Raw genomic sequence first — 19,778 nt, 5'->3', positions numbered from 1 at the left:
GCCTTGTGCTAAATCTTATGTAGCAGATACCCATAACAGGATAGCTAAAATGGGGATACAGAAGGTTTTAGCTGTATCTGAGCTAACTACTAGCTGGTAAGATAGATGTTTAAAAATAAGGCATGAGAACATGTATTAAGAACTATTTGTCAAATTCCCTACACTGCAATAATTTACAAAGACAGACCATGAAGCCCTGCTAATTTTTTGTACTGGGGAAGAGTCTTAGGTACAGATATTCCATGAGCCTTTCTTGACCAGCATTGCTCAGGAAAGGTAATAGGGGAACCTTGAACTATTCATACCTCTGTGATGTAGCATAAGCATGAATCACTAAAGACTTTTTTTAAAACATCTCCTGTTACAGCTCTAGACTGCTTCGTAAACATTCAACATCAAATATGCAAACTTGCAGCCTCTCCATTCAAGTTATAGTCAATATAATTTACTTAAAATGCTATATAAATAAAACACTGCTTATTAGTTATCATGTAACTCTAATTAAAACCTCATCAACTGACTCACCAGGACTCTTTAAAATATCCAGTACACTTCCTTCTTTCAGGACTTTTGCTGGCTTAAAAGGACCATCATACTCATTTTCTCTCTTATTGTTGATGCTGTTGACAGCTATAGATGTGAAAAAAAGAAACATTTGTGTGGCTTTATGGACTGGAGCAAATGTACTTGAGGGGACATCTCTGTGAACATATCACTTGTATACACGTCCGATCTCTTTTAAAGTCTTTCATGAAGTAACTTTCTGGATGAACTACTTTAGAACCACTCGTTCTACTGTCCTTAGAAACCAAATATTTTCATTCACTGAAAGATCATGAGATAGAGATGCTTGAATGAGATTCTACCAAAACTGGTTTTAAGCCAAAAGGACTTTTATTCACAACTGAGAGCTGGGATATGTTCACTTTTGAAGTCACTTTGATTGGATTACTTTTTAACCAAAGCCCATGATTTATAGACAGCAGTTCCATTACTTTCTGAAGTAGGAATCTTAACTAGTTTCCTTCACCCAATTCTTATTGCCAGGACAAAAAAGTTTACATTAAATGCACAATTTAATTACCTGCATTAATCAGAGGCAATACTGGAGTACTCTTGGATCCTGAAGGATCAGATGATTTTGCAACAGGAATGCTAAATTTAAAGCCACCAACCTGATAGACAGAAAAAATAAATGTCAAAAGGACAAGTCTGGCTTGCACACACATAAATGTGAAATTCAGATTTTTGCTTAATATTAAATTTCCAAGATTTTTTAAAATTTAATTTATTACATTTTTATACTGCCCATCAGACGAAGCTCTCGGGGCAGTGCACAAGATGAATATTATATATGCTATTAACTCTTCCATCATTCCCAACTTCTCCTTTATTACAAGCTTCTATATGCATTATTACTTACAGACACTGGTGGCAGCACTTCCGCTTCAGTGGATTTTACAATTGGAGATGAAAATCTGAACACAGGACTGCTAGCATTACTGGCTGGTTGCACCTGATTTTTAGAAGAATAATTTTTTAAAAAATAGATTGATTGAAGAGAATTGCTAGTCACTGGCTAACAATTTAAGACACAAATTCATTCAAATTTGGAAGGAGAATTTAGCATGGATTAAAAAAAACCTGCATAATTCATTCTGCAGACCCATGCACTGTTTCTCAAGCTGCAGTTGTAGCCCTATATGATACAAGGCAAGTTATTTTTGCAACTGAAGGGTTTCAAAAAGCACTTTGTGAGATGGTACAAGATGTTATGTCCCAGGCCTTTGTTTATAAGCAGAGTCAAACCTCATATGTTAATGTATGAAGCAGTAGGACAGGTGATGTCATCAATACCTACTCTGTTTCAGAGCTTTTGTGTCTGCCAAAGAAAAACTGTGCTGAATTTTTTTCCACCACTTCCAGCTTTTCAAAATTAACAAAAAAATCAGTCTCATTACCCACAAAGCTTTGTAGAGATTAATATAACTCACACAAGTACATTAATTTACAGCCATTGAAAAACGTTTACTGCACAATCCCATAGATGGAGTTTAATTCCAGGTAAGTGAGTATAGGATTGTAACCTGTGTGTATATGAAGTTTGTATATGAAGTTTGCAGTGTACAATGTAACTTCTTACAAACTGTTTCACTGAATAACAATGCCTTCCCCCTAAAAAGTATCTGTGTAGCACGCACACAAAAATAAATGAATCCAGTTACAACTTTGTCTCAACTATGGCTGTAGCTAGACCTAAGGATTATCCCAGGCAAATGGAGGGGTCGTCTCTGCCTGCTACCGGGATCCCCTGTGTGTCATTTGGATGCACAGGGATGATCCCAGGACAATCCCGAGATACAAGCCTGGTCTAGCCATGGCCTAAATCAATATATTATTATTATTATTATTATTATTATTATTATTATTATTATTTATATAGCACCATCAATGTACATGGTGCTGTACAGATTACACAGTAAATAGCATTTAGACTACTATAATTTATTTAATATCAACCTCTATACTCAAGTGCCACAGTTTATAGCCACATGTCTGAAAATGAGCAGAAAAAATCTGAAGAGACAAAAAGATGGATCTTGATGAAGGCACAGAAGAAACCAGGTAGAAGAAAGTATGTACGCAAAACCTTAATTCATATACAAATTACCTTGTTAGCCATGGATTGTGCAGTACTGACAGGCGAAGATGAAAGAGTTGTACTAGCAAGAGGGCCAAAGCTGAAGTTTGGCAAAGATGATGTACTGATAGGTAAAGATATTTCTGGTAGTGCTGGTAACTCCATCTCCTAGAATTGAGCAGTTATGCAATTATTTTTCAATTTCCATTAAAACCTATAGTTTAGATCCATTCAGCACATTTCTACAGAAAAAAACGAAATCAACTTAGCCAGTTATGAAACAGTTGTTAACCTAACCACTGAAATAGCCAAAAAATTTTTTTTTAAAAAAAACCTACTAAAAAGAACATACAGCGTAAAGGAAAGTGTCAAAGTATAGGAAACTTGGAACAAAACTTGACTATTTTATACCTTATGTGTCTCTGGTAGCTGCTGTAGCACAGACAGAGGCTTCTCCTCTAGCAGTAACATCCCATGTGATGCACCTGTCAAGCTCTTAACTTTATGATACTACTAGCAAAAAAGCCCGTCATACGAAAGGTGTAGAGGAGCAGTCTGGTGAGGAGGTTAGTGGGTTTTGGCCCCTCTGCTAGGCCGGAAGCTTTCTCGGAACTTGGAACTTCCATAGAAGGCTGCAGTTCCGAGAAACATCACTAGATGGCGCCAGAGGGCAAAACTATAACAACAACAATGTATTTGTTACCCGCCTCTCCCTCTGGATCAAGGCGGGGTACAACACAAATGAAAACTGGCTTGGTGGAGCAGATTGGGCTTGTGTGTGTGTGTGTGTGTTTGCACTGATTAGCACTATACAGGGCCATTCTCATAGCCATTATGATATGGGGAGGGCACTTTCTTCAGTTTTGATTGACATTCCTGCTTCGGTGCCTATAGAGAACCCTACCTCCTTGTCTCCGGCGTGTGGGTCTCATTGTACTGAGAACACTGCTTGCAAATCTAGTTTTGCCTATTGTTGCAAAACAGAACACAGGCTTAGGTTTGGAGAAAGCAATCCTATGGTCCCCGGGCGAGCATCCCAGGGACCATAGGATGGCTTGGAGAATCCCTTCTGAGGTCAGAGCAGTGTCTCCAATCTCAAAAGAGATCTGACCCCCACCCCCCTTGCAGCTGGCAGAGACAGAACCATGCCAGCTGGGCTTTCCGATAGGTGTGGAGGGGAGAAGACTGCAAAGGCCAGGATACAATTTATCCTGAGCCTCGTCAGGCCTCCTTCTCTCCTCCTTCAAAGCACCCTCACTAGATGGGCTAAAAAGCCCGTCTAGCAAACTGAAAAGAGATGAGACAAGCAAAGATCGCCACCACTGTTCCTCTTGCCCTGCTGGCTCTAGCCTGGCAGAGTACAGGAAACTCAGAAGCCTCTGAGTTCGGGGACTTCTGAGCAGTGAGGGCACAGTCCATAGGATTGTGCCCTGAGCTGTTTAAATTTAATGGGTAAGATACTAAATAAGCTCCTCTATCTATTCATGTTGGGAAGAAACAACTTTGAAGCTCAAACCCACCCATAAAACTATGATGAGGTAAGCATTTCAATTTCACAGCTTCTGTTGTTGTTGTTGTTATTATCTTATAGAACAACAAATATTCTCACCTCTTCTTGTGCAGGTTTTGATACATAGTGGACACCTCTTTCCCTCCTCATCTTGCCACCACCACCTCCCACTGCAGGAGGTAGGCCATTGGATGCAGAAGTACTGAACTTGGGATTTGTGACACTGCTGAAGAGAATCGATAAACGTTACATAGTTTTTCAGGTTTCACAGACTCACTATATCACATAGAATACAACTCACTCTTCAAACAGTTATTAGCAACAGAGGATATATATGCAAACCATTTTTCCATCCCAGCTAGAAGTAATAAGAACTGTAACTTTAAGAACTGGTGCATGAGTTTGCCTTTTTCCTCCTCCCTCCCCATCTTTTTCCTTCTGTGTTGTGTCTTTTAAATTGTTACACCTGAGAGCAGAGATTGGACTAGAACCTGGTGTTCTCTTTGCCTGCTACTGTCTCCATTGCTCTTTCTTCCTTCCCACAGGGCAGTTGATGTCAGTTAGTTCAGTGGAGGGAGGGAGGGCAGGCAGTCCAACTGGACCAGACCCTGATGGTCTCTACCTGTTCCTGTCTCTCTTGCTCCTCTGCTGACATAGATATTTGTGTCCTCTATCTCTACTTCTAACAGTAAAAAAAAAAAATGAGTAAAAGACAAGTGTACACAATCACCTACTTATCTGTGGTTGGGTTAGGGTGAAGACTTCCCTTTATGGACTATCTGGCTGCTTCTCTCCCTCCACACACACACGTTTTGGAATGCTTTGTAATATTTACAACCCCTTATATAATTTGTCAGCCATTACTATAGTAGTCAAGTCATCCTAATGTTATTCATAAGTTTCCTTTCAGTTTAAAGATAACGCTACTGCCTCTATCACCTGTTTAGAAGTGTATTTTGAATATTTCAGAGTTCCTATTTTCTCTGGGTGACATCCAATACTGCACTAGTGGAAGGCAGTTTGTGCAATTCATATTTTTCTTCCTGTCCTCACCCCTGCAACCCCTGAAAAGCCTCTCCAGAGTGTCAGGGGAACCTACCAAACACTGAAGGCTGTGTCTTGTGGGGTCGCAGTGTGAGCATGTGTGTGTGTGTGGGGGGGGGGATTAGGAACCTTGCACTTGATTTCAGGCTGTTCCCCTGCTCTGGCTGCAGCCCTGCAAGACACAGCCCAAAAAGGGTTGGATCCAGGGACAGATGGGCTCAGCTCATATAAAGTGCCTCTTCTTGATCTTCACGAATCTCTCCTGCTCCCAGCACCACAGTTCAGCCTACTCAGCAGGCTCCTCTGACTCGCTGTACAGGATTTTCAGGGATTCTGAGGGGATGCCATGGGGACGGGGAAGTCCACTTCTGTCAGTCCCGTTGCATGTGCCTAAATGTGGATCCAACCCAATGGCTGGTAGATGCACCCGATTATCAGGAAAAGGGCTTTGCAAAAGGCGGAGGGGGCATGGGGGGAGCGCTGCAGGGGGGAGGGGAGGAAGGGAAGCACCTGTTGCATGAGCTTGCCTTCCACCCCCATAATACTGAATATTACTTTAAATAACTGTTTTTCTATTACTACCACCTTCTGGGATTGTGCATATATTCAGTTACTTTCTTTGAAAGGACAAATCTGCAAGGTTACCAACAGAAAATCTACATTTATAATAGATCCTTTAGATCTAGGATAGACTTCACATACCTTTCAGACGATTCTATTTGTTGTTCAACTGCCAGATTTTTCTCCTGCCCTGCCTGTAAAATATATATATATATACACTTCAAGTTTTGTTTGTTTTCTGATTTACTATTTCTCAAAAAAGAGAAATTGCAAATGTTCAAGTAAGTAACAAGACCCCACTGATCCTTGTTTACCCAAATACCTCTCTCCTATCCTTCTTTAATCTTTATATGGCTTTCTGTACTTCTTTACTGCCCCCTGCTGTCTGAAGTCATACAAATAAATCTCTTCTGTACAAGCTATATTTCTTGTTATTAGTATGGCTCGTGTGGCTATTCTTTTTCTGCCTTCAACACATACTTGTCCTTCCTGCTCAAAAAGTAAATTTGGCTGCAGTAGAGTATTGAGAATGAAACATTCTGCAAGATCACAGATTCAGTACAAAAATTGCTCTGTTATTTTCAATATGATTTACTTACCACCCTTTTCCCCACAAACTACTATTCAGATACTTAGGGCATGTCTACATCAGCCCTATATCCCGGGATCATCCTGGGATCGTTCCTGTGCATCCAAATGCCATACAGGGGATCCCAGGAGCAGGCAGGGACAATCCATCCATTTTCCTGGGATAACCCTTAGGTGTAGAAAGGGCCTTAATAAAATGCAGAAAATAAGATAATTTCCCTTTCAAAAAAATTCTGGTATCTTAAACTTAGAAAAAATAAGGACAGAATCTAGGTTTATTTAACCTCTGAGTACAATCATAATATCCCAAAGATTTAAATATACTAAGTGCCAAACTACATGCGAATGTTTTATTTTGTTTCTACACTGAGTAACAACTGTTACGGTCCAAATTAGATCAGAGCAGTAGTACTGAGTTTGAGTGGGGGTGTGGTTAAGAATGGTGTATAGACGGATGCTTTAAAATATACATACTTTATGGTTCATCTCTATTCTCTGTCGAATCCTGCGTGATTCAGTAGCAGATGTAAGAGATGGTTTAAAGTATTGTGAACGACTCGTTGACAGTGAAACAGCCTTGGGTGTCACAAGCTTCTGGACGGGTGGGTGGTGGGATTCAGCCTTTAAAGGAAGCCGCATTCATCAAATCAAAACCAATATTAACAATTCATACACAATCAACATATTTGATTGAACTATGGAAGGTGTTTAGTGCACTTGTTATTACAGAATGAGGAATTATTCAATCAGGTATCAATGCTGTCTTGAACACATTTTTAAAACTCCTCATTTCAAATTACATTTATAGCATTCTCTTTTGATATTCAGCAGGAAGAAAAACTCAGATGATTTTGTCCAAATTCACTATCAAAAATTTCTCATGTTTATATCAGAAATTAGGTAAATATCTCGAATAATTTGCCTGAGGCTGCAATAAAAGTCATTTTTAGTAGGTTGTAAGCCCCATTGGACATAGTATTTTTTGAATAAATATACATAGGAGTGTACTTTTAATCATTTATTAATCATCTGGGTTAGCCATTTCATCTACACTAATAAATGGAAGCAGTAGATTTGAGTGTGGTGACTTTTAGAGGACAGAAAATCTAAAAGTTATTTTTCAAAGGATAACTGATAAAAAAACTTTTAAGATTCTGTTTTTAATCCCAGCATCCTACTAATCCTTCTTCCTCAACTATTGATAGGTGCAAGAGAATGGAGCATATTAGCTGCAGTTATCTCTGGTGTACAGCAAGTACTCTGTTCCTTCAAGCCAAAAAAGTGGCCCAACACTCTGTAACAGATTTTGGGGGGAAGGAGGCGTTTTTGGTGATTTTTCTAAAAACCCTCATCACACAACATTTATTTCCTAGACACAAACCCCTATTACCAGAATTAAGCTAATGTTATATAGTGATACATTCAGCAAATGGCAAAACTAACCTGAATTATTAATTATCCTGTCCATAATAGGTAGGGGAACCGGATTGCAAAGTAACTGCTAAATATTATTGACTCAGAAACGATATGAACTCAGCATTTGGAAATATTTTTCTGAAGAAGTAGTTGATTTCCCGAAAGCTGCATATGATCTATACCAAGCTACTCTGTGAAATTTCATTATGACTGAGACCAATCAAGTCAGTTTTTTAAAAGTTGCAATTACTTGATTATAGTGAAAAAATAAAGTGACATACTAGTATAACTAAGTCTTCAAAATACCAGCTGTACTGCACTACAAACTGTACACTACAAACTGTACTTTCAGGAAAAGGCAAATTAAAAATGATGCAGTATATGACTAAACTGATAACATAAACTTAATCTAAAACCTTTAGTCCCTTAGCTATGAGACTTTAAACTCTTTCTAGAATTAGCACAAAATGCCAATACTTAAAGTAAGCATGGACAATTCTTCCTTGTCTCCTAACTATCTGGCCATATAAGAAAAGGATAGGATATGAAAAATCCTGTTCTGCCTTTCATGTTTTATTTGTATTTTTTCTACCAATCTTACTCAAGAAATTAAGTGGACGGTTGACAGCTCACTTGCTTTGGCAGCAAACAGCTAGCAAATCTCCCTTGGCCAACAATTTCTGCTGCCAACCATTTACTACGTTATGAATAGACAATTCCTCTTTTTTCCACTTAATGACAGCTGGGTATGGCATTAGTTTTCTGTCTGATGTCTCCAGTATCTGTTCCCTGTTAGTGTTTAATGCTTTAGTGTGTGAAGTTTATAAACCTGAGAATTTAAACTAAAATGGCGTTTGCTCACACAAGGCCAATGCTGCAAACAATCAAACTGTACTTTCAGGAAAAGGCAATTAAATGAAAAATGATGCAGTATAAGACTGAACTGATTAGAACTCAAACTTAATCTAAAATCTTTAGTCCTTTAGATGCGAGGCTTTAAACTCTTTTTCGAATTAGCACAAAATGCCAATACTTAAAGCTAGCATGGGCAATTCTTTTTTTTTCCTAACAATGTGGTCATATAAGAAAAGGGCAGGATACGAAAAATCCTGTTCTGCCTTTCTTGTTTGTAAATACTTTCTACTTATGCTTATTAGTATTTGAAATCCAAATAGAGGCTGTGTTAAGACTTTATAGCTCTACAACCCCAAGCCTTGATGGGAGCATTAAATATAAGAAGCAAGGAAGTATGCATTTTTGAGAGATTTTAACATACTATTTTTAACAACCTATTTTCTAAAAAGAACTCTTTGCAAAGAGATGCATTTTCTAAAGCCTACTATACTTTCACCTTGAACATTACAAGCAGGTGATAAAATGGGGTATTAAAGTATGCTGCATTTCTCTTGGAGTACAGCTTGACCAGCTGCATTTTCATCCACAGCAGATAGCTCATTAGACAATAGGAGACTAAACCATGCGAGCATTAACCTTCTCCTGCAAAGCATGCCTTGACATGTAGTACTTCTAACATGTAAATCTATGTCTCTTAATTTCTCCTTGCTGTACACTTTAATCTGGATGACACACACACTAATCTGTTAGGGATGTTAAATATAATAAAGGATATAGATTCAGTGCAAGATTTAAATATTTTCATCTACTGCTTGGCCTCCAGCTCTAATTTTATAAAAGTTTTTGTTAGTGTCTCAGTAATATTTGCTCTAGTTTACAAATATGAAATCAAGCAACACACAATATTTAGCTGAAGTTAATAAATGACGCAAACCCTCAACACTAGAATCCACATGGCAGTTTCATATCATCTGTACATATCAAACATCTAAATCAATTTTGCATTGCTATGAAGCAACTAGGATTGTTGAAAATCAATTTACCCTTTTCCCTGGTGAATGGAAGTCTGTGATATTCAGCATACTTCTTTCCACAGGCTGGAAAACAAAACACAAAAATTAAGAAGAGTGATTTTAAAAATAACGTTCCAATGCATTAAAAATGGGAAGACTAACTTACAGATGACAATGAAGAAGATACAGAAGAAGGAATTCTTTTAGCGTCCTGTTGAATAAGTATTACAGTAAGTTAAGCTATAGATATACAAATCAAGGTTTTACCTAATGAAATAAGGTATGTTTATAAAATTTCATGTTATGTACTGAAAATAACTTTTCAAAGAGAGCAATTTACTGCTAGTGGGCTTGACATCTTCTCCAGAGACTGCAAGATGCGCCGTGCAGTGGAACTTGTCACTCCATAGGACTGCGCATTCACTTGCTTGGCTTTCATTTGCCTTCTTATTGGTGTCTGAAAAAATAATATTATAAAAGTTATAACGGTTGATTGCAACCTTTACATGTACACACTTAAGATTAAGTTATCATGCTGACTCCCAAAGTTTTACAACAGATTTGGAAAGATAAGAGTGAAATATGTTCACTGTGGCTCAAGCTAACTTAGCGGGAACTTTTCCTGTCAACTTTAGAGCAGGCCCAGCATCAGCTGCTGCACAGGAAGGCAAATGCTGGACCCCACCAGGGCTAATGACAGGATATTAAATGACAGGATATTAAAATTATTATTTATTATTATTTTGAAATTTTAAGGGTCTGGCACTGAAGGAATGCAACTCCCAACCCCCACCCCTGAGCATAACACAATGAAATAGTCATATAGTATTCAAATAAGTACACTATGGAAAGTACAAACAAGGACATTTATAGAAGCATGATTAATATGCACAACTTTCCGCCTTCTCTTCCAACTACCATGTCCTCCCTAGATCACCAGCGTCTTTCTTACCTGATAAGGAGTAATTCGTAGTTTAGACTGTCTTGCTGCTGCAGCAGCACCACCGTACATGGTTTTTCCAGGATAAAATGGAGAATTCCCAAGCTGACTTGTCTTAAGAACTGATGCATTACCAAGTGACTGCAAACACACATGGATATCTAGTTAGTAAATTGGATACAGAAATAATATGGTTAAAGCAGGTGTTGTACACAGTACTTACAGGGGAGAGTGCTCCAAAGGCAGATAGATTAAACCCGGGCTTTTTAGAGACGGTGGCTGAATGCTGAGAAAGGCGGACAGGTCTTTCAATATCCGTAGACCAGAGAGGTGGAACTGAAGCATTTTTTGAAACTGCTATATCTAAAACAACAACACCCATGTGCACATAATTACATCAATGCTTTATTTTTATTATAAAATGTATTTTAAACCAACATACCAAAGAAAGCCTGATATAAGTCATTACTATGAAGTTAAGCACAATGTTAACGTGTTGTCCCTAATATACTCAAACTTTACATAGTTTCTTGAATGGATTGCTTGATCTGTTCAATGCAACAAGTCCCAATGCCACTCATGAGTCCAGAACTTCTTCAAACACAACTACATTACTTTTCTGCACCAATATTTATCAGTTTTATATTATGTTATGTCCTGTTGCATTTTATTGTTTTAATTTTTGTGAAGTGCCCAGGAAGCTTTGGCTGTCGGGTGGAATAGAAATGTAACAAATAAATAAACTAGCTCTTGGTTAAGAAGGGAAGGGAAGATTTGGAGATGTGCACAGGATTTTCTCCTCTCTTCCTTTCCTCAGAATGTGAGAATTTATGATGGCATGCAGGTTCTCATTATGTGAGGATCTTCATAATTTAAATCTAGCAGGTCTTTGAAAACACAGGGGGCGACAGGATAATCGTCAATAGAAAAAGCACACAAGCAGATACTCTTGTCCTCTGGAGAAATTCTACACTGCCACTGCATGGGCTGCAAATACCCTTATGCTGTACTTGAAAGATCAATTCCAGAGGTGTGGGGCTACTGCAGGAAAGGCCCTCTTTCATCGATTTGCCCACCTAACTGTCCCCAAAGGTGAGCAAGTGAGAAGAGTGCCTGCTGCTGTTTTTAAAATGCGGGCAGGCTGATACGGGTGAAAGCAGTTCTTGAAGTTATTTGGTCCCAAACAGTTTAAAGCATTCAGGTCAGAATCAGCACTTTAAACTGGGTCAAAATGCACTGGTTAGAACAGGACAGAACCTTCTCAATGTGGTGCCTAGGTTCTGGAACTCCCTCCCTCGTGCGATCCCTTCGATAGTTTGTAAAAACCATACTGTTCCAATGGGGTTTTTTATGCTGTCTAATTTCTTTCCCCAGGATTGGATTGTGATGGATGGCTCCAGTGACTGTGATTTTCATATACTACTAATTTTTATTGATTGCTGTTCTTATCTAATCTATTCTCTTATTTATTTTAAATTGTGTATTTGTTTTTGTGTGTGAGCTGTTTTGGAGGCCTTCAACTGAAAAGCTGCATGGACATGCAAACATAAACAGATACGCTATCTATCTACCGAAGCACTCCTTCCATCAAACAAACATTTGGTTAAAAAGCACACTATATAACAGTGGAAGTTTTGAAATGCCCCTGAAAAAGAAATGTACTTCAAAAAGTGTTGAAGCAAATGCCTTCCATGTTTCATCTCATCATATTTTCTTGTAATAGGAGCTTTCCCTCGATTGATTTCTCTCACCCAATTGTCACCTCACATGACCCTAAACCCTATTCTATTCCCTCCCCCACCCTCCTTTATGGAAGTTCTATTTATAGAACCAATTATAGGTCTGACCTCAAGTATATTTATTGTTTAACTAGCTGATATACCCGGCGTTGCTTGGGCCCCCTAAGATATGTCTGTGAGCTAAAGTAGTAGTCCAGCACTAGGCCTGCGAGAGTTAACTTTTAAATGAATTAAATTCATTTCTTTTTTCTTCTTCTCTCACTCTCACAACCCTACAAGGTAGGCTGGTGCTAGGCCTGTCAGGTAACTTTTAAAGGAATTAAATTAGTTTCTTTTTCTCTCTCTCTCTCTCACCCCCAATGCAGGCCTGGGCCACCTTGAAGCCGCAGCTCTCCACGGCCTGCTCGACTATCTTCTGCTCTTGGCAGGAGCCACGAAGCCTCCAAGGATGGCTGAGTCGAAGGCCTGCGCCTAACTCGGCCTGCGCTTCTCGCCCACCAGGTGCTCCAGCAGGAGGCTATATGGAAGCACCGGGGCCAGCCTGAAAACTTGCCCCCTTTGTTGGCCCTACTCAGGCCTGAGGAAGAAGTCACCACCATGATTTTCCTTGCCCCTGCAGAAAATGAAAACTACAACTCCTGACATGCCTTTCACCATGGTGCCCGACTTGCCCAATGCGAGTCCTGCTGCCGAGGCTGATGGGAAATGTAGTCTGGCCGAGCTGGTCCGTGCTGCACTGGGCAAGTGGTGCCTGTAGGTAGGCTGTGAGGGAGAAGGCTGGCTGACTGAATGACAGCTGGGTCATTGCCATTGCTGATGGGCACAGAATCATAGCCTCCTTCCCTCCTGCTCCCAATGGTGCCTAGCGACTGAAGCAGCTGACTCCCTTCAGGCCCAAGATGGCGAGCCACTTCCAGATGATGGCCGCCAAAACCCACTAAGTCCTCCCTCCCACCCAAGCCTAGGACCCTGGATAATGTGTTAATTTTTGAATCTGAGGTGTGGTGGAAGATAACTGGAGAGCAGGCCTTCTTAGCTGTGGCACCCTACTTATGAATTTATTTTCCCCAGGTAGGCTTGCCTAGTGACTGCATTAATGGCTTTCCGCTGACAAGTGATTCCCCCCTCCCAAGGCCTTTTAACTTGATGAGATTTCTTACACTGCGTTTCCCCCTGTTATAACTAAACCATGACATTCCAAGACAAATGCTGAGGAGGGAAGGTAAGCAGCTGTCAGTGGACATGTCCAGCTCTGGCCAAGTCCTGCTGGGACTGCCTCGGCCCGCACTTCTTGCCCATCAACTGCTCCATCAGGAGCCTGTACTGAAGAGCCAGGGACAGCCAGGGCGCTTGCCCCCCTTCATCGGGCCTGTTTATAGGCATGGGCAGAGTGCCTCCCCTCTCTCCTTCCCTCTTAAGGGCGATGGCTGCACATACATTTTCCCCAGATTCTAAGAAAACATCGCTTTGAGCATGTCCAGAGTTAGGCCTCACAAAGTCACACTGTTGTATCTAGTTATGATTTTAAAAGCACGCACGGTGTGAAGGAGGAGGCACCACAATTGGCGCAGCCCATTTATGTGGATAGTTTCATTTTATGGGAATTGCATTGACTGCTCAAAACCAACCTTACGAGTCTGGTTTGTGAAATGCATGCAGTACCCACCCGCCCATACACTCACAATGGCTGCCAAAGGCTGGTAAATCTGGCCTCCCACCCAAGGCATGCTGGGATTTGTAAGTATAAGGCTAGGTTTTTAATTAAATTCTTTAAAAATACTTAAAACCCAAAATTTTGTGTTTTTAGATTTTTCTGGTACATTGTACAGCATGCCAAATTTCAAGTTTCTAACTCATCTGGACGTGGGTAAAGATTTCCACAAATACATTCCACACACATACTTTCAGCTTTATAGGTAGAGATAAATGGTGCTTAGGCACAATTTGATGGCAATCAGAGCTAAACCAATGTACCTCAAAATCATTGCCATATTTCAAACAGTTATTAAGGTCACAGCAACATGATATCATGTTGCTATCTTCTCTTGGACTGGATATTGCCAAATGAAAAGTGTGTATTTTCAAATTTACACATGACATGGAAACTGTAACTGTTGGACTAATAATCCTAACAGTATCTAAATGTATAGCCAATAACTAACATATTAATCTCTTCCTAAGGCAATATCAATGTGATACAATACAACTACCAAGTCATGGTATGGTATAATTAAACAAAAAATCTGGTGATGTCTCTTACCTTTATCAGATGCCCTTGAAGAGAAGCCACTTGTAGTTGAGATGTTATCATCGTCATGCTGAGAGGTAGAATCTTTCATTTCCTTTCCAAGTGAAAGTCCAGAATTATTAATTGGAAATGTAGATGATGTGGAGGGTTGACAAAGTGGTGGTGGGGAATCCAAGATGTTGCAATTAAGATGACCCCGATGGAGAGAGGGTCTTGTTAAAATATCTGTGAAGTTTAAACCAGATCTACTTGTTGAGGACTCTAAAGAGGAATCAAACAACATAATCAAAATTCTCTTAAGAAGCAAAATGTGTGTACAGAAGTATCAAGAACTAATTCCTATCAACAGTAGTTACAGCGGCAAGCTTTAAGTGTAAGAAAATAGTTGATACGCTAAATTTAACTTGTAGCACATACATGTACGGTTTCGTTTATCCATCTGAGAATAGCTACTACATTTCTTCCAAGTGCTACATTACTGTAACACAAATTATAGCACTGACGATTGCACATTATTTGGGAAGTAAAAAAAGGATTATCTTTGCAATGCTAATCTATAATAGTTTCATAATTGCATATTATTATAAAGTGACAGTAATCTAAATGCACAGAAGATAATGAATTTAACTAACTTACTGAGCATGTCATTAGGAGATGAAAAGTTGATTGCTTACCTTCCCATGTGCAAATAAATGCACGTGGATAGTTCAATCTAACCATCTCTCTAAAATATAAATGCATCACACACATCTGTCTTCAATACCTCTCTATCAAGGGACAATGGAAAAGGGAACACACGACTAACGCTCTTTCCAATAATCCTAATAGTACACTAGACACTGGGATGATACAATTTGCTACTAACCAATACAAATGATTAACAGTTCAAATTCTTAGTTCAATTTGGAACAAAAGATCAGTAGAAGGCAATGATAAACAAATCAATGTACTGTAGGCATTTAAACTTTATGTTGCAACAACTTTTCTGACTGGGAGAATGGGTTAGATTTTATATGAAAAAGAGCAACGAGCAAAACTATAAACTGAGGCCTGGATCCAAAGACCTAACTGTGTGAGAAGAGAGTGAGTAAATTTTCCTTTCCTTACATGCAACCTCCCATAAACTAGTTCCATGTGTTTTTGCGGGGAGGGAACGGGAGGACAACAAAGAATTGCAATACCATTCTTGACGGCTAATATAGCATGATCTTTGGAAACATGCCCATTTATACTGCATTGAACCAAGCCAACCAAGACAAGGAACAAGTTGGTTCTGTGTTCAGCTCTTGGCATACCATATATATTAAAAATCTATAAAACAGTTGTTATTGTGACTAAGGAAAAAGTATCTAGGTCTACAAGATTTGAGAGAACAATAAGAGACCTAAGCTGCCTTAGTATCTCTAATGCTGCTTAAAATGTTGGCCTCAAAAATCAGTACAAGGTAGTCACTACTAAAAGAAAACAGAGTTTGCTGAAACATTATATCTAACATATCACCATAATGCCTAGGAGTGTCAAGGCGCCCATAATTATTATTATTTTAATGGAATACCGACATTTGGGAAAACAACATTCTGGTGTTTCCAGTTGATCAATCCATAAGCAAGTATGTGAAATTTGTAGAACAATCTCTTAACACAATTTAGAGAAGATAGCTGTAAGGTTGAACAGAATCAACAGTCTACCTTCTAAAGTAATTCTTGTTGGATCAGGAGTGATTCGTCCATCGATTTCAAGGGTATTGTCAGCAATGTCATCTGCAAAGGCAGGATGGTAATTTACATTCTCTTCCAGGCTCCTTTGTTCTCTTGGGGATGTGTCTTCGTTTTGTTTGAAGTATCTCTGAAGCCAAGTTGGAACAATACTTTTCACAGATTCCTTCACAATATTCATAATTCCCTGTTTTAAATAAATAAATAAATGAAGAATGGCTTTACAATATATTTGGAAACTCCGTTACTAGGTCCAGTTTACTAAACTAAAAATCTGCCTCCAGCATACCAGAAGCTAAGCTTAGTTAGCAACTACTTACAGTGGTATCAAGTTGCCTGAAATAAGCAAATCTCAAGAGTCTGTGAAAAACTTTTGCTAATAGTCTGTTATAATTTCTATTCCAATTATATTGTTTTGAACCGTTGTTTGCATTCTGCAATTAAAACGTTAACCAGTTCAGTCAGTTTAGTCTTCTAGCACACAGAAACGTGCCTAAAGTGCAGGGATCTACAATTTCACTCACCATGGTGAGCGTTCTGCTACCCTCTGACAACTGTGATGAGCCCCTAGTTTCCTCCTAACCTTGGAGTTGGAGAATAGGAATCCTTCTCAGAGCTGAGCACATCTCATAGCTGAGCACAGTGGAGCAATTATAAGGACAATCCTCTTCCCCCTTTCCAGCTCCATTTTTGGGAGGACCTCTGGAGTTTGTTTTGGTATTCTGCTTCCGAGACACCGTAAGTGCCCAGAAGTGCAGTGCCACAATGACAAGTATAGCCTTCAACTCTGCTTCTGAGCTCGAGAGCATGACAGAGCTTTTTTAAAAAATTATTTTTGTACTGCATTTCTGCACAACACAATTCCAAGAACATTGAGCCAAAACCTCCCAAATTTGTAATGGCAGCAGGGAACACAGGATTAGTCTTAACCTTGTGCTATGTTTCAGAGGCATGACATGAGGTCAGGGAAGTCTCCAACCTATAAAGCAGAATCCTGGCCACCAATGCCAGTCAAAATCTGTAAATGTCCAGCTAATGTATCTTTTGGAAGGGAAGAAGAAGGCACAGCTCCTCTACAATGCTCAGGCATGCAGGAAAAACAAAACTACACTCTCAAGAAGTAAAACTATTTTACCTGCAGAATAGACTACACATTACTATACGAATTGGAACCCAGCATGAGGGGAATAGAGGAGGTTTAACCCTTTCCACCCTGCAGGGTGCCTGGAGGGCAACTTTTTTGGCCCTGAGGAGCAGCCATTCTGAGGAATTGATAGTTTATGAGGCAATTCTGAGAGAGAGCGGAAGATTTGAGAGAAGAAAGAGATGGGGGAGCCCACAGGAAGAGTGAATAAAAGGCATCAGCTAGAAAAGACAGTGTAAGAGAAAACTGCAACCAAATACTGTCATGCAGCATTCATTTAGCAGCAGCAGCTCTGAAGCCAGAGAGTGGTAGGCAGAGGCCTCCAGCTGCATTCCAGCCCAGGGCTGTGAATCATCAGAATCCCTCCCACTTTCTGTTTAGTTTAGTGGCCTACCTTAAATTGTACAGTTATCTGAGTTGTTCCTATTGCTTCCATTACTCTTTTGCCACCCTTATTAAATACATTCTTCTCAACAAATATTTCTAACTTTTATCCTTGCTTCCCTCAGTTTTTGAGATCATAGTGGTGTTTTTAGTTGGTATTTTTTTTTAAAAAAAAAACATACACAGCTGGACTACTTATATTTATAACTAGCTGTACCCAGCCACGCATTGCTGTGGCTCAGTCTGGTTAAATGGAAAAGAAAGAAAAGAGAAAGCGCACGTTTCCAATATGTTTAATTTCACAATGCTTGTGGGTATACAATATTTTTTGTTGTTCCATTGTCTGTGCAGATATAGAGATTGTCTGGTTTGCCGACTCTAGAACACGCAACATATAATTGTCCATGTGAGAACCAATCCGTGTCTAGATGTAAACGGCACAATTCTAAAGATTGGCCCTGAGCTTTGTTGATGGTGATTGCAAACACCAATCTGTGCAGCTGGACACGCATATTTGTAGTTAATTTTAACGTCTTTACGTGTCGCCACAAAGTAGAGTATTTCAGGCAAGCATTTATTTCGTCCGCTGGTGTCGAGCAAGGAATTACAGGTAATGTTTGCCTGAAATCTCCTGCAAGCAATATTAATGCATTGCCAAATGGTCTGATGTTTCCACGCAAATCTTGCAATGATCGATCAAGAGCCTCGAGCGATTTTTTGTGCGCCATTGTGCATTCATCCCAAACCATAAGTTTGCATTTCTGCAATACTTTTCCCATGCCGGATGATTTGGAAATGTTGCACGTGGGAGTTTCAATGAATTGCATGTTCAATGGCAATTTGAAAGCGGAATGAGCAGTTCTTCCACCTGGTAGCAATGTCGCAGCTATTCCGGACGACGCAAGAGCTAAGGCTATGTCATTTTGGGATCGAATTGCTGCCAGAAGCAATGTAATTAGGAACGTTTTACCAGTTCCTCCTGGCGCATCTAAGAAGAACATTTCTCCAACCCCGTTATTGACAGTTTGCATTATTTGATCGTAAATGCCATTTTGCTCAAGCGTTAGCTTAGGAATATTTGATTGCACATACGACAAAAGATCACCCGTGTTGTAATTTTGTTCACGACGCAATTCTACATCGAACGAAGCAGGAGCAGATCAATTCGGTGATGGCATTCCCAATTGATTGAGAACTTTGTTCGCAATTTCTAAGCACAAATGTTCAATCATTATCAACGCTTCGTTGTAGATTTCTGCTGTGAAATCCATAGTCATATTTGATTTTTCCTTGCGTATCCGACGGAAAGTATCTTCAGCCATGTGCGATTTATATTTCTCCCATAACTCTTGTTGGAGATGAAGGAGAGCAAGCGGTCAATATGATTGCAAACAATGCACGAATTTGATTTGGATGTGACGTGTTGTACGCGTCATTAATGCATACATCCCAGTGTCGGTTGTTCTCCAATAAATTCAGAGCTTGACATGCACTGCGGAAAGTGGCACGTGTAACGCCGTTGACAATTCTCAATTGCTGGAAAGACATTGGACCGGGCACATTTACCAACAGCATGCGAAGAAAGAAGCATTCATCTTGATTGGGATGCACGGTGTACAGTCTGCCTATCGTAGTGTCTTTGAATATGCCAGGTTGTCCGTCGACTCGTTCTCCTTGTTTGCGTCGTTCAAATGATTTTCTACTCGCATTCCATGTGTAATACATAGGCACTTCCGAATACAGCAGTGTTTTTGCAAACGCGTCATTTTGACATAACGTGAAGAAAGCAGTTAACGTTGTAGCCAGTGGATTCAGGGCTATTTGTTGTACATTTGCAGCTGTGAAATAAACGCGTTGTCCATTTTCTAGATGTACTGCTAAGTGAACAACAGCTGGACTTCGTTTATGTATGGGAAATGAAAGAATTCGCCATACAGCTTCATTGCTGCTTATGTATCTTCCAGCTTGACCAGCATGTGT

The 19,778-nt window shown here is 39.6% G+C and overlaps 1 protein-coding gene across 3 annotated transcripts in view; it reads right to left on the bottom strand.

Moving 5' to 3' along the window:
* Positions 1-19,778, bottom strand: part of NUP153 (nucleoporin 153) — a 51,677-nt gene that overhangs the window by 18,834 nt on the left and 13,065 nt on the right. For 2 of the 3 annotated variants that reach the window (XM_063130383.1, XM_063130384.1), the window contains exons 2-15: positions 16,244-16,457; positions 14,568-14,816; positions 10,792-10,931; positions 10,581-10,709; positions 9,969-10,085; positions 9,795-9,839; positions 9,659-9,712; positions 6,819-6,965; positions 5,898-5,950; positions 4,251-4,377; positions 2,672-2,809; positions 1,424-1,516; positions 1,085-1,175; positions 526-630 (exon numbers count right to left, since the gene is read on the bottom strand). In XM_063130383.1, coding sequence (XP_062986453.1) covers positions 526-630; positions 1,085-1,175; positions 1,424-1,516; positions 2,672-2,809; positions 4,251-4,377; positions 5,898-5,950; positions 6,819-6,965; positions 9,659-9,712; positions 9,795-9,839; positions 9,969-10,085; positions 10,581-10,709; positions 10,792-10,931; positions 14,568-14,816; positions 16,244-16,457 — 1,702 coding nt within the window. The remainder of the gene's footprint in view (positions 1-525; positions 631-1,084; positions 1,176-1,423; positions 1,517-2,671; positions 2,810-4,250; positions 4,378-5,897; positions 5,951-6,818; positions 6,966-9,658; positions 9,713-9,794; positions 9,840-9,968; positions 10,086-10,580; positions 10,710-10,791; positions 10,932-14,567; positions 14,817-16,243; positions 16,458-19,778) is intronic. The other variant, XM_063130385.1, reaches the window with a different exon arrangement.

Source organism: Elgaria multicarinata, chromosome 7 (assembly GCF_023053635.1).
Source record: "Elgaria multicarinata webbii isolate HBS135686 ecotype San Diego chromosome 7, rElgMul1.1.pri, whole genome shotgun sequence".
In the NCBI taxonomy this organism is placed as follows: domain Eukaryota; kingdom Metazoa; phylum Chordata; class Lepidosauria; order Squamata; family Anguidae; genus Elgaria; species Elgaria multicarinata.
The sequence above is the reverse complement of the archived record's forward strand: the minus strand, read 5'-3'. Positions and strand labels throughout refer to the sequence as shown.